The sequence below is a fragment of the Leuciscus leuciscus genome, assembly GCF_965113295.1.
Source record: "Leuciscus leuciscus genome assembly, chromosome: 21".
In the NCBI taxonomy this organism is placed as follows: Eukaryota; Metazoa; Chordata; class Actinopteri; order Cypriniformes; family Leuciscidae; genus Leuciscus; species Leuciscus leuciscus.
Window position 1 is genome coordinate 3,694,062 of NC_138745.1, and position 14,431 is coordinate 3,708,492.

The 14,431-nt window shown below is 36.9% G+C and overlaps 2 protein-coding genes across 3 annotated transcripts in view; one reads left to right on the forward strand and one right to left on the reverse strand.

Annotated features, from left to right (window-relative positions):
- Nucleotides 1-3,952: 3,952 nt before the first annotated feature.
- Nucleotides 3,953-7,552, reverse strand: LOC309484797 (somatostatin receptor type 2). The gene has a single exon (XM_082151179.1). The coding sequence runs from the start codon at nt 6,834-6,836 to the stop codon at nt 5,799-5,801; it is 1,038 nt and encodes a 345-aa protein (XP_082007305.1). The 5' UTR covers nt 6,837-7,552; the 3' UTR covers nt 3,953-5,798.
- Nucleotides 7,553-12,361: 4,809 nt separating this feature from the next.
- The window catches only part of slc39a11 (solute carrier family 39, member 11), a 163,831-nt gene continuing 161,761 nt past the window's right edge, over nt 12,362-14,431 (forward strand). For both annotated transcript variants that reach the window (XM_082152173.1, XM_082152174.1), the window contains exons 1-2: nt 12,362-12,430; nt 13,159-13,271. In XM_082152173.1, the coding sequence (XP_082008299.1) occupies nt 13,164-13,271 (108 nt within the window). In that variant the 5' untranslated portion in view covers nt 12,362-12,430; nt 13,159-13,163. The remainder of the gene's footprint in view (nt 12,431-13,158; nt 13,272-14,431) is intronic.

Consider the following 14,431-nt stretch of genomic DNA (forward strand, 5'->3'; position numbering starts at 1 on the left):
GTATCACCTGTGTCCTGTTAATTACCATCATCTGTGTTTGCTATTTAGTTCCTCCTGTTCACTCTTATATGGTTGTGTTTATCATGCCTGTCTGCCCGCTTGGAGAATGTTAATTAAAATAGGTGTATATTGATCTTAATCTGCTAGTCTTCATCTACCTATCGAAGCTAACCGTGACCGTTATGTTCTAAGGGTCAGAATATGGACTTGTCTGATGCACGCACGCACGCACGCACACAAACAACACACACTCACACAAACCTTAAGTTAACCTCAGACAAAAAAAACAAAACAAAAAAACCACTATATGAAAATTGCAGGCATGTGTATGGTAAATTGAGTGACAAATAATGAATTGTTTCATTATTTTTTTTTACAGAAATTCCAGAGATTGGTTATCTTCCGCTTTAACGGAACTGAAATGCTCAATCCTAAAAGAAGAGAATTGAACACACCACGAGCCTTCACCTTGGACAGCTCGTAGTTAAACTGAATATATGGGGTTAAAGGTCAATGGCTGATAAGTCATGAAAAGCCTTGATGAAAGGTAAACTGTGGCAATGAAAATAAACAGACGCAACTTGACAAAAAGGGTTAAATAAATCAAGATGATAAATGATTTAACTGAAACATGTATGGAAATATAAATAACATCCATTATTTTTGATGAGTGGTTGACAGAGAGTCTAAACTTGTTATAAAGCTCTAAACAAATGGATATATGTTCTGTTCTAAGGGAAAGGCAACAGTGAGAGGAAAACCTTTCTCCTCAAGCTGACAAAAGAAGGCCTAATAGAAATGGGGAAAATTCTTGTCAGGATGGTGTGGTAAAAATAGAGGATTATGCATTAGTTATGAGAAAGCAAAGCATTTTTGTGTTTTTTATTATTGGACACTTTTATGTCCCTGTTGCTGATTTTTATTTAAACATACTTTTTACAATGCCTTTAAAAAAAAAAAAAATTCAAATTGTTTTCTTTTTTTTTCATATTTGATTATTTTAAGCTAGCGCCAAAAACATAAATATTACCCCAAAAATCAATACAATCAAAAAACATTTCAATATGTATATACAATATTTATAATTTTACACAAATAACAAAACACTTTTATTCAAGACCATAAAAATACATCATTTCATCATGCTTGAAACTAATTATGAGATGAAATGTGTGAAAAATGTCACTTTTTGTGCATCATATTTTTATTGTGCATCATTTGTGAGCAATTTTGTCAATTTATTTTGAAACTATGAACATATTACTGAATTAGTTTGTATTTAGGATACATAAAATGCTGTAATTTCCAAAGGAGTGTGTCATTTTAGTCCAACAAATGTTTAAAATGCCATTTCCACCGATGTTGTGTGTGGGGTAAAATATTGCATGGTGGAAATGTTCATGACAAAATTCTCCACAAATTGAATAAACCTCATCGAGAGTGTAAAACATGTTTTTCTTTTAAGACAGCTCGAGTCCACAAGGCCATGGTTGATTTGTGAACCCAGCAGGAGAACACCAACAGGTCGCAGTGGAGTGGAAGAGTGGAAGACTCGCGTCTCATTTATTATTAGGGCTCCCATTTCAACACATGTGCTTTTGGGCTGGACAAACATAACGGTGATATAACTCAGAGGAATCTCAGAATTCAGACAGGTTCTTAATTTTGCTGAATATTTATTAATTTTTTTATTATTATTATTTAAAGTGTCACATGTAGTCAGTAATTTGTATCCCTTAAAAATCATCTTTGATCACCAAAATTACATATTTAAATGTTTTTTATTTGAAAAAAATTATTCATGCCTTACAATATCTTGAATGTAACTCGACACCCTTCCCTCATTTAATACACACAGTTCTATGAATATTTTTGTGTATTTTACTACTTTGTGGGCACTGTTTGAATCATCAAAAATATAATGGACTTTGGACACTAACTCTAGTGAGTGATAATTCATGTAACATTTCCATAATGTTTCCATTACATCTGTTCTTATTTTACCTCTGTTTTTAAACACATGAATAAATCTGTTCTTTTTCTTTTAATAACATGTATCACAGTAGCCTCAATGGTAAAATATTTTATATAATTTTGAATGCAATTAATTTTTAAAGGGATAAATCACCCAAAAGTGAAAATTATCCCATTATTTACGCGCCCTCAAGCCATAGGTGTATATGAATTTCTTCTATCAAACGAATACAATCTGAGTTTTATTAAAAAAATATCCTGGCTCTTCCCTCATTTATAATGGCAGTGAATGTACAGATTTTGAAACCCAGAAAAGCACATCCATCCATCATAACAGTAATCCATACGACTCCAGGGCTTAATAAAGGCCTTCTGAAGCGAAGCCATGCGTTTTTGTAAGAAAAATATCCATATTTATAACTAATCACTGGCTTCTGGTAACGGCCTTAGGCGAGTATAGTTCCGGTTGAAGAGTGACCTCTGACCCGACGCATTTTTGAGTGAACTAACACTTTAAACAAATTACCCCTTTAAGCCCCATAAGCCTTACTGTCTTGAATTGAGCTAAACTCTTCATTATGTGCCTGATATGTTTCAAACCTATATGGCCTAGACCGGACATGTGACGCCCAAGGGTCCAATTAAAAGCTTTTGTCAGTTTATAGGCACAGTGATAACTACTGATAAAGATAAGCTGTTTTTTAAGGCACAGAGCCAAAGCCGGGTCATCAGGGATATAAAAGAGACAGCTGAACTGGCGGACAGTTTTGTTGTGTAAAAATGGTCAAATGTTGTGTTAACTAGACTAGAGTATGTTGCACTGTCAACTGGACGGATTATTGCAGGGTTAAAGGACAAGGACAACCCCAAAAAACAGGACTGTGAATTAAATTATATATTTATTTCATGGCAATATGCATTTAAAATTGAGTTACAGTGTACGTACGCTTCCTCAGCCAAGATTTGCTAATACGTTTTATATAATATTTATATTTATGCATGTTATATATTAAATTCTTTATTCGTTTAGAATATATTTGCTCAATGATGTTTATTATTTCCTAATAAAAATAAGTAATTTTCTATTTAGACACTTGTGGGATAACAGATGCTTATCAGAGTAATGAGGGATGCGATCTCATAACCTCCGGAGAGATGTTATTTAAAATTGTTTTGGTACATCATGTGCGTGAGAGCAATTCCTAACCGTCTAATTTAGTATCTAAATCATTTTATTTTGGAAGATTTGATAAGCTTAGATTCCATCTGTTCTATGTCAGAGGTATACATTTTTGACAATCGTTAGGAAAACATATTCATCATGGAGTCATGGGATACTATTTTCCTACATTTGTACATGGGAATGAAGCATTTTAAGTGTTCTAATCTAAGCGTACTGTCTCCCACCAAGTCTGTCTCATGCATTTTAGTTTTTTTTTTTTTTCACATGATGATGGACAAGAATGAGTGCGAGTACATTTTGTGCATGTGTGTGGTCATCCCCTTATTTTGATGATTAAAGTCTTATGCTTCCAGATTCTGCTTTAGGCATATGCATAAGGAAAGGTATGTTATAGGCTTGCATTGCACCTTGGCTGCCTATAAAACTGCTGCAAAAACAACACGTTTATAACAGATGTGAGCCAAAGAAGTGTTGTGAGTCGTTTTCTCAACGCATTTCTCAGTGCGTTCAACTCAAAGCCCTCAACTCTGTCAAGATATTAATACCAATCTCAGTCAAACTTGTATGAACGATTAATTTTTCTCTGCAAAATCCAAGCGGTTATATATTTCAAAGCAGAAACGGCACGAATTGAATGCACGTTTGTTTCTCTTTAAAGTTTAATCTGAAAACTTGCTCCTTTGACGACTTAAACACACACACACACACACACACACACACACACACACACGCGCACACACACACACACACACACACACACACACACACACACACACACACACACACACACACACACGCACACACACACACACACACACAGAAAAGATTTTTCAGAGATTCATAAATGTTTAAATAATGCTGTCTATCCTTACATGAACAAAGAGAATTACACACTCTGTCATTAGCTGCACATTTTAATGTTTATGAACAATGATAATTTACATATGTAGACAGGAAGATAAAAAGAAACATGTTCTGGAGAATGATTATATGCAAATATTCTATACATGCAAAAAAGTAAAATACTGGCATAAAAGCATAAACATAACATATTGTGATAAAACAAGGGTAAATTACTGCTTTATAATATTCATAATATATTACAATACATTCAGAATATATTATTAAAAAGTTAAAAAAAGAATAATTGCTTTTGGTTTCTTGGTCAAACAAAAAACATTTTTAAACAAATATTTCCAAAAATGGTAACAAAACATATATAAAAATAAAAATAATAAAACATTACCCTGTGTATGTATGTATGTATGTATGCATGTATATGCATGGCCATGTGTTATTAATAATTACATTTATTTTAGCAATATGGTCACTTGGCAGTGTTGGCTATTAGCATCAATATATCAACTGTTTTCAAACAAATTCACAAACACATTCCTTATTCATGTGTTATTTAGCAACAGTCACACAAAAATCCTCAAATATTTGGTCCAAGCTGGATGTCATGGCAACCATGACATCATCCAGAAAACCACAATCAATTTGACAGCACTTGTACAGGAGGGCAGAAATGGCATAATCGTCCTTACAACACGGCCATTCCTCTGCATGGAAACCAACCACGTCAACTTTGCTTTTGTGCTTCCACTTATCATGCCTCAGTCTGCTCATGTATAGCACAGAAAGGCGATCTCACAGGCTCATACTTTAAACTGCACTACACAAATGTGGCGCAGAAAGCAATTAAGGATTGTCTGTTTACAAAGTCAACATGTTGGATTTATGTTGGAATGTATTGCAACATATTTAAAGTCCCCCTGTAGTCGATCATTTTATCCCTTAAAACTCATCTTTGATCAGCAAAATTACATATTTAAAGTTTTTTACTGTTTAAAAAAATCTTCATAGCCTACCTTAAGATAGCTGGAATGCAACTCTACACCCTTGCTTCATTTAATATACGCCGATCCATGAATATGCTAATTAGCCCCGCCTCCACTCAGAGATTCACTCGGCCAACTTACTGAGGTAAACTCTGCACAATGCTATCGCTCTTTACAACGTCGGACACATAACGGTAATTAATGTGATTAGCCATTTGTTTGACTATGTTATTAGACAGCTAATAATGTGTTGCTAATGTTTACATTTATGCATTTGGCAGACGCTTTTATCCAAAGCGACTTACATTGCATTTCAAGGTACACATTTTACATTCTTATCAGTTCTCAGTTAAGTTACACAAACTATGTTCCCGTTTGCCATCTCATTCTGCCTACAATAATCAGAAACGCTTTGAATAAAACAGAACGTCAGTGGAGAAGGGCATATAGTTTATCATAACGTCGTAATACACATCATACACCCGCTATATTGCTAAATCTACCCGATTTTTCATATCAACAGAAAAATATCCTGGCATCTCTGGAAACTCCCCTGCTAGTTCGCAGTTAATGACAGGTTGACGTGATTGGTTTCAAGGTAGTTTGTGACGTCAGAAACACCGCGTTTTTGAGACTGTCTTTGTTTCACTGCAGTTTTAAAGAGAAAATACTCAGCAATGGTGTTGACTTATGAGTTTCCACATGGTTTGTCTTAAAGCATATTAAAAACACCACATAGACATATAAACAACATTAAAAGCTGGATTTTCACCACAGGGAGACTTTAAAACGCAGACGCACTAAACTAACACGCCTTGCGCGTTGGTGTCGCGCAGGATGTAGCCTTCGGTGTCTCGGTCACAGTGTGTCGGCGAGCTCTTATGGGGACAGAGGAGGGCGTGGAAATGCCTTCGAAAAGTTTCCGACAGACATGCGTACAGGATTGGATTGGCGCAGCTCCACGAATACGACAGCAGCACCACAAACTCAAAGCCACGAGTGAAATCCAGCGCCAGATTCGTTTGGTGCAGAGAGCAAAAGTTGAAGACGTAGAACGGCAGCCAGCAAACGCCAAACACCAAAACAACCGCCACCACCATCTTAGTAACCTGTTTCTCCAGCCTGTGACTCTCCGGCGAAGAAGACGTTTGCGTTCTGGCGTTTCTCAGAGTCACTAACAGTGCCGTGTAAAACACAATCATCACGGTGAAGGGCAAAGCAAAGCCCAATGCAAACGTGTAGCTAAGAAAGGTCAACCACCAGGTGTCAGATGCGACATGAGGGTCAACGGTGCACAAACCGTAGTCAGCAGAAAAGTTAATAGCCATCGGAAGCACGGAAAATAGAGAGATAAACCACATTAATGCAGCGATGATCTTCGCCCGTCGTGGCGTCCGCCAACGAGCGAATCGCATCGGGTCTACCAGCGCCATGTAACGGTCAACGCTCATTACCGTCAGGCAGAACACGCTTGTGAATTGATTAATGCCGTCTAAAACCATAACCAGCTTGCAAACGGCATCTCCGAAGATCCACCGGTCTTGGAAGTTTTGGATAGCGATAAACGGGAGTCCTACCATGAAAAGTCCATCAGCCAAAGCCAAGTTGAAAATGTAGACGGTGGTCGCCGAAGACATTTTGTCCAGCTTTAGGATGGTGATTATAACCAGTGAGTTCCCGGCCAATCCCACAATGCAAACAGCCAGGTACATCACGGCCATGGTGACGCTGAACATAGACATAGCCTCGAAGTCCTGCTGGATGTAGACGTTGTTTATCGCGGCACCCAGAACCGACACGTTGTCGTAAAACATTCCCAAAGGCACTGCCGTTTCCATTTCTGGTCTTGTAGTCCTTGTAATTCAAACGTATTACAAGAACCAGGATTAGTTCTTGATCTCCACCTTGTCCTTGAAGGCTTACTTTCCCATCTTCAGAACTGATCTTGAAGAAATTTCAGAGGTGAAACACATTTCACCCCAAAGAACTGGTTCAAATTTGTTGAAATATCTCCAAACTCTAGTTGGTGTCAGACCCTCCTGTGGAGATCTTATATATCCCAAAGTGTGTGTGTGTGTGTGTGTCTAAGTCATCTGTCGACTCCGATAAGCTGCGCCGGCTCGTTCCAATCCGCTGTTATGAGGTTTCCAGGGTGCCATCTGTTACAATACTTTTGTTTTCATAACTAAACACTCTTGTCAGAAGGTCCATCCAGGCTCTTTCTTTCACACTCCCTTGTTCACTCCCTCTCGTTTTCCTCCGTCACTCCACCCCTATGTTTCCTCCCTTTCCTCGCAGTTCAGTGGGGGGTCAATCTGAGCCCATCAACCCCCAACTTCTCCTCCGGGCCACCCACTTCACAAATACGTCCCCATCGGATGAGTGATGAATCTGGCCTGTCTCCCTCTGCTTGTTTGAATATGCTGCGTTTCCCCCCTTCACTGTTTATATTTCTGGCTGATTGTCTTTGTTTGTTGGTCAGTGTATCATCTATCACGCGCACAAGGCCTCGGTGGGTGGAAGCGCTTGCAGATAAAAGGGCAAGAGTAATGAGCGATCACCTTAGTCCTGTTCCTCTTCTGACACGCATTGTTGGAATGCCAGTGAACTTCCCAAGAAATGCGGGGAAACAGTAACTGAGGGAGGTAATGATTAGGCTCATATACTCACCTCACTGACCACAAGCACGCTTTTAGTAGAGATTATGCAATATGCTAATTGTTTTGGAGGTCATTCTACTCCCAATTCCATGAATCATTCCTACAATTTTGGAAGTTTCCATTGGCATGCTGAGCTTATGTCGAGGTTTAAGGGGCCTCAAGTGACTTTGTGTTGCTGAAGACAGGTATCCAGTCCTCTCCAATAAATCTACATGGCCAGCGTTTGGTTTCACTGTTCTGGGCTTGAGTTTTCTTGTATCTCTTAACTAGGAACATACCGGTTTTACAAATACCATGTAGTTTCTAAGAATTGTAAAGAAGAACCAGGATGTGATTGGAGATATTCTGAAACTTTTCATTCAAAAGCATTTAATGCATGTTCCTGATCTCATCTGTGTCTCTCATCTTTATTCCTTTGTCTTGTATGCTTTTGCTGTGTGTGTGTTCTTTAATTAGTAAAACAGTGTATGCTGAGGTACATTCAACAAAATGCTGGGTTGTTTCGACCCATGTTTGGGTCAAATATGTACAAACCCAACCGTTGGGTTTGAAATGTAATAAAAAAAAATTAAACCAACGGTTGGGTTTGTCCATATTTGACTCAAACATGGGTTGAAACAACCCAGCATTTTGTTATATGTAGTAAAAATGAATGAATGAAATGGATTTGTTAAAAAATTTGGTATTTAAATACAGCATGATAGTCTTATTAAATAACACTGCATTTGCTTTTTAATATCACTTGATAGATTGTTTTAACAGTTATCAAATTATAGCATAGTTCAGGAAATGGTTAATTGTGAGTGTTGCACTCACTCCGAGCTTAATGAGTCTCTTATGCATGTAGATATACTGTATTATAACATAAAAAGGGCAGAGATTGTACAATGATTATATACTCAATATGAGCTTAGCATGAAAGGGTAAATTCACCCAAAAATGAATCATTTAAATACCCTTAAGCCATCCTAGGTGTATATGACTTTCTTCTTTCAGCCGAACACAATCAGAGTTATATAAAAAAATGTCCAAACTTTATAATGGGACTGAATAGTACCTTAGATTTTGAAGCCCAAAAAAGCGCATCCATCCATCATAACAGTAATCCATACGATTCCAGGGGATAATAAAGACCTTCTGAGGTGAAGCCACATGTTTTTGTAAGAAAAATATCCATATTTATAACTTTATAAACTGTTATCACTGGCTGTAACGGCTGAAAGCTATAGTTCCGGCAGAAGAGTGACCTCTGACCTGACGCATGACCTCTGACCTGACACATGATGCAGGATGAAGGGGTGGTGGTGGCGCAGTGGATAAGACACATGCCTTTGGTGTGAGAGACCCGGGTTTGAATCCACTGTGAGACACCAATGTGTCCCTGAGCAAGACACTTAACCCCTAGTTGCTCCAGAGGCGTGCGACCTCTGACATATATAGCAATTGTAAGTCGCTTTGTATAAAAGCGTCAGCTAAATGAATAAATGTAAATGTAAAAAATGTGTAGCGTAAGCTCAGGTGAGAGTTGACGCCTCTCGAGGCTCAAACAACAAACTCAAGCTCCTCCCACATTTCTCCTTAAAAACTCTTCTTTTAGACTTATAATTCCTGACCGGTGTTTTGTTTTGCTCTATTCTCTGTGCTTCTGCATTCATCAATACATCATGTGTCGGGTCAGAGAGGTCATGCGTCGGGTCAGAGGTCACTTTTCCACCCGGAACTAGACTCCCGTACTTCCGTTACCGGAAGCCAGTGATTGTAAAGTTATAAATATGGATATTTCTCTTACAAAAACGCATGGCTTCGCTTCAGAAGACCTTTATTAACCCCTGGAGTCGTGCCGATTATAGTATTTTATATTACAGTAATATAACTCTGATTGTGTTTGGCTGAAAGAAGAAGGTCTTAAACACATGGCTTGAGGGAGAGGAAATTATGGGATAATTTTCATTTTTGGGTGAACTATCTCGTTAAAGGATTAGTTCACCCCAAAATGAAAATTTCCTAATAATTTACTCACCCCAATGCCATCCAAGATATCCATGTCTTTCTTTCCTCAGTAGGAGAGAAATTATGTTTTTTGAGGAAAACATTTCTGGATTTTTCTTCTAACAATGGACTTCATTGGTTACCATCGTTTTTAAGTCCAAATCAATGCAGTTTCAAAAGTCCTTGAAGTGTTTAAACGGGCTGTACGCGATCACAGCTGAAGAAGAGGTTGTTATCTAGTGAAACGATAGGTCATTTTCACACAAAAAATTATAATTTATAGACTTTTTACCTTCAATAGTTGGGATTGAGCTGATCAACAAACAGACAGGGTGAACTATAGTTTTTGTTACTATAGTCATCACGTTGAAAGGTCGCGCCGGCAATACTATTTGAACTACTATTCATATTCATCAGAATATTATTCATATACTATTAATATTCATATTCACTGAATACTATTACTATATATATATAATAGCAAACAATACTATTTGAACTATCCTCCTACGTACGGTTGCATTGTAAACAGTGGGGCGGTACTTCTGCCGGCGCCGGCGTGACCTTTCAACCTGATGACGTAGTTCCCTGTCCGTTTGTTGATCAGCTCAATCCCAACTATTGAAGGTAAAAAGTCTATAAATTATATATATATATATTTTAAATGACCTATCGTTTCGCTAGATAACAACCTCTTCTTCAGCTGTGATCGCGTACAGCCCGTTTAAACACTTCAAAGACTTTTGAAACTGCATTGATTTGGACTTAAAAACGATGGTGACCAATGAAGTCCATTGTCAGAAGAAAAATCCAGAAATGTTTTCCTCCAAAAACATAATTTCTCTCCCACTGAGGAAAGAAAGACATGGATATCTTGGATGGCATTGGGGTGAGTAAATTATTAGGAAATTTTCATTTTTGGGGTGAACTAATCCTTTAAGTGAATGGTAATTCATACCTACAAATAAAAGCAGTATTTTAAAGTCGAAATGTGTTCTTTAATTATCTCCATTATTTCTGTTTTTCAGTGATACTGAAATCACTCCCCGTTTATCTTTCATCTCTCTTCTTTGATCTCATTTCTAATGGTTTATCATGGCTCTGGATTACGAACACTCAAATGCACTTTGCCGTAGTGAATCTCCTGTAAAATGATGCTTTATTTGCCATCTTGCATTTTACCTTGAGTTTGACAAATTTGTTTATGAGCTCCTGAAAAGCCACAACAATTCGACCATTTCAACTATAGAGGAATCTAGTATAATGTATTCAAAGTATTGTGTCACAATAAAAAAAAAAACACAGTTCATGCTCTGTCATTTTAATATTTCAAAAGACTTCAAACCCTATTTCACAGACCTTCTAAAAGATCAGCATGAGTTCATATGGCAAATGAATCACATTGTCATGAAAAAAACAAAAATCTGCTCACCATAAAAGGATAAAAGGAGACATAACCAGTGCTTTTCTAAGAAAGCCAGTCGTTATCAAGAAAGAAAATTGGATCAAATAAACGAGAACAGAGATGGAAGATAAAAGGAGAGTAATACAAGCAAATATAAAGGGACTAATAATTAAAGCACACACATGACAAAAATGAAAAGATAAAAGCGTAGTAAGAAGAGATTGATTATGCTGGAATATACATTTTATAATTTTATCATTGAAGGGATTGAAAAATGTTTTGAAAGGGGTTCAAACTCGAACTCGCAACATGAAAATATCAGAGCACATGATACTCAATTTTTAATAGTTAATTTAATTCACTTTTCTGTATATAGACTTCATACAGCAAGTGACGTCATCATAAGAAGTAAATTACAAGTTCTTTATGATTTTTTAACCTTAATTAATGTTTTAATTTCTTTTAATTTAAGTAATACCCTCTTTTTTCCCCCATTCTCGTTTATTTTACTGTAGTTCTGTTTTTGTTCTGCTATGGTGTTTGCGAATGGTTTTTCTTTATATTTTTGTTATTCTTAATACTTATTGTTATGTTCTAATTTTGTTGTTTCACACTGTAAAATGAATGTTCAAATAAATATTAAAAAAGTTCATGATATTATATTTTCAGTGCTTTTTTCTTAATTTTTCCAAAAGGCTAACACACCATTTTCTCCCAATATTATTTTCAAAATTCTTCCAGAACAATCTTGCACTGAGGCAAAGGTACAGCAACTGAAGAATTTTATCCACGAGCTTACACCTGTACAAATGATTAACCTATGCAAACTTAGGTCAGAGATAGAGATAAAGATAGAAACAATAGAGATAGAATACAATACAATACATTTCAAATGCTAGGGGGAGCATTTTAGCTGTGGGTATAAACAGTATTATAGGAATACTTTAAAGAGTGAACATGCTTGTAAAATTCGAATAGCTTTTTGTTTCTTCGAGGGCAATATTGACTCAATATAATGCATCACTTTTTAAATGCAAAAAACTTGCATTTAGGAATGTTAAATTACATTTCCACAAATTTTCATCAACATTTCAAACAATTAGTCAAGTACATTTTGCCAAAAAAACACACAAAAAAAAACACATAAGGGCAGTGTCTAAATAAATGACCAGCTGTCTCATAACTGTCTCTGCCTATGCAAACTCCATCCGATGACCTGTTGGAACCAGGTTAGAACGCAGCTGACGTGGCCACTTAAAAAACTCCGTAGCGTGTGATTTACCCAATAGGAGCTCGAGGGGGGCGGGGCTTACGCCGTAACACAGACACGTGTACAGGGAAGCAGGAAGTGAAGAGGCTCAGTTGGTGCCTGTAAACAGTAAGTACTATTCAATAACAAATACTCTATGCTGAGGTAAAAATGTCAAAGAATGAATGAAAACGAGACAAAAATCGTCTATAGCTGCGTTTACTTTCTGTTTTTGAAATGTTTAAATGTTTGAATGTTTAAATGCAGCAGAAGTTCACGATAGTCTGTAGCAGATAAACTTTATTCGGCACTGCATTCACTTTATCATATCACTAGATTGTTTAATAGTTGTTTTAACAGTTATCAAATAAAATATCAGTTTGTTCCGATGCTTTGGTGTTGATTTGAGCATAATGACAGGTGCTATACTCACTCAGAAATACTCTGTTTACACACCTGACACTAGTCTAGATATATTGAATTGCTTACACTTTATTTTAAGAGGTCCGTGTTACAGTGTAATTATACATTCAGTGCTGAGTAATATGTGTAATGTACATAGTATAAGGTTAGGTTTGGTTTAGGGTTAGTTGCATGCAATTATGCATAATTTATTTTGTAGTTAGTACTACATGTAACATGCATAACAAGGACACTAAAATAAAGTGTTACCATATTTATTGTAGTTATATGTCATTAAGTTAACGTTAATTCTACATGCGAATAGTTAGAGTTAGGGCTTGTTTTAATCTCCAGTGCTTACAGGAATCCTGGATAAACAGGATTTGGTTCACACCCAACTGTGTGACGAATAAACTACATCTGCATCGTCTCTTGTCTGTTTTTCGTTTGCACAGGCGTCATGCTTCCAGGCTTCAGTCCTGTGGTTCAGGCCCTGCTGGGGACCCTGTTCACCTGGGGCCTCACGGCAGCTGGAGCCGCGCTGGTCTTCGTGTTCTCCGGCAGACAGGTGAGCTGGGTCTCTAAAGAAACAAGCTTTCATTTCAAAAATGACATTTCTGTCATTATGTTCTCATGTCGTTCTCAATCTGATTTTGACCCAGAATGCAACATAGTGTCGGCACAAATCCGGCCCACATCTGACACGCGTTGAATCCGCATTTACCAGATGTGGCCCGGATCTGGGCCGACACTTTGTTTCTGTCTGGGGAATGGCTTTCTTTTTTTTCGTGTAACACAAAAGAAGGTATTTTCGAATAATGTACTAATCACTGTTATCCACTTTAGTGAAAAAACAAACAAACATTTATTTCATACTAAGTATAGTACAAACCCATAAACATTTTGACTGGCATATAACCTGAGACTTACTAATGTAAATATTATAATTCAACTTTATTTGGAGTACTTCTTTATTGCACAATGCACATTTCTTCTTATTAAGCCTAAAATGTGTTTTAATTTATAATAATCAGTAATCACTAATAGTATCTCTGTATAATATCAGTCTTTACATGCAAGATATTTAAAGTGTACCCTAAAAAAAAAGTATACTTTCTTGCAATAGCTCCACTTTAGCACAATCAAGTAAATCTTTAGAAAACTAAAGTGCATTAAGTACAAAATTATTTGTTCCAATTTAGCAGATTTTAAGTATATATCAATTTAGTAGATCAAAAGTGCAGTTGCAGGGTATTTTTATTAAAGGGGTGGTTCGGGATTTTTGACATCGGACCTCATTTTTAAGTCAGCCTGGTTGTTATTCATCAGTGGAGATATTTTTTTTTTTTTAATTATCCAGTCCTTATATTTGGATAGTTAGCCGATGCTAGGCTAGCGCGAGTCAATGGTATATGTTAGCCAGCCATTAAAAACCGTTTTACCCACTCCACAGTGCACCAAACGCAAATCAATTATAACACTAGACTATCGATGCAAATGTCCGTTGAGAGAATAATGTTAGAAATCAAACTTACCTTTCATCTCAATGATCCCAAAGGAACTAGTTTCTCAGCAGCTGCGGAATTTTACTTTGCTCCGGTTAGTAATGCGGCAAAAAGTAAACACAGAACAGAAGCCACTGTAATCAGTGTACCAGCGGCAGGTAAATACACTTGCGTCATGTGTGTACCGGCTCACTCGGTTGCCTAGGTAATCAATATCACTCCG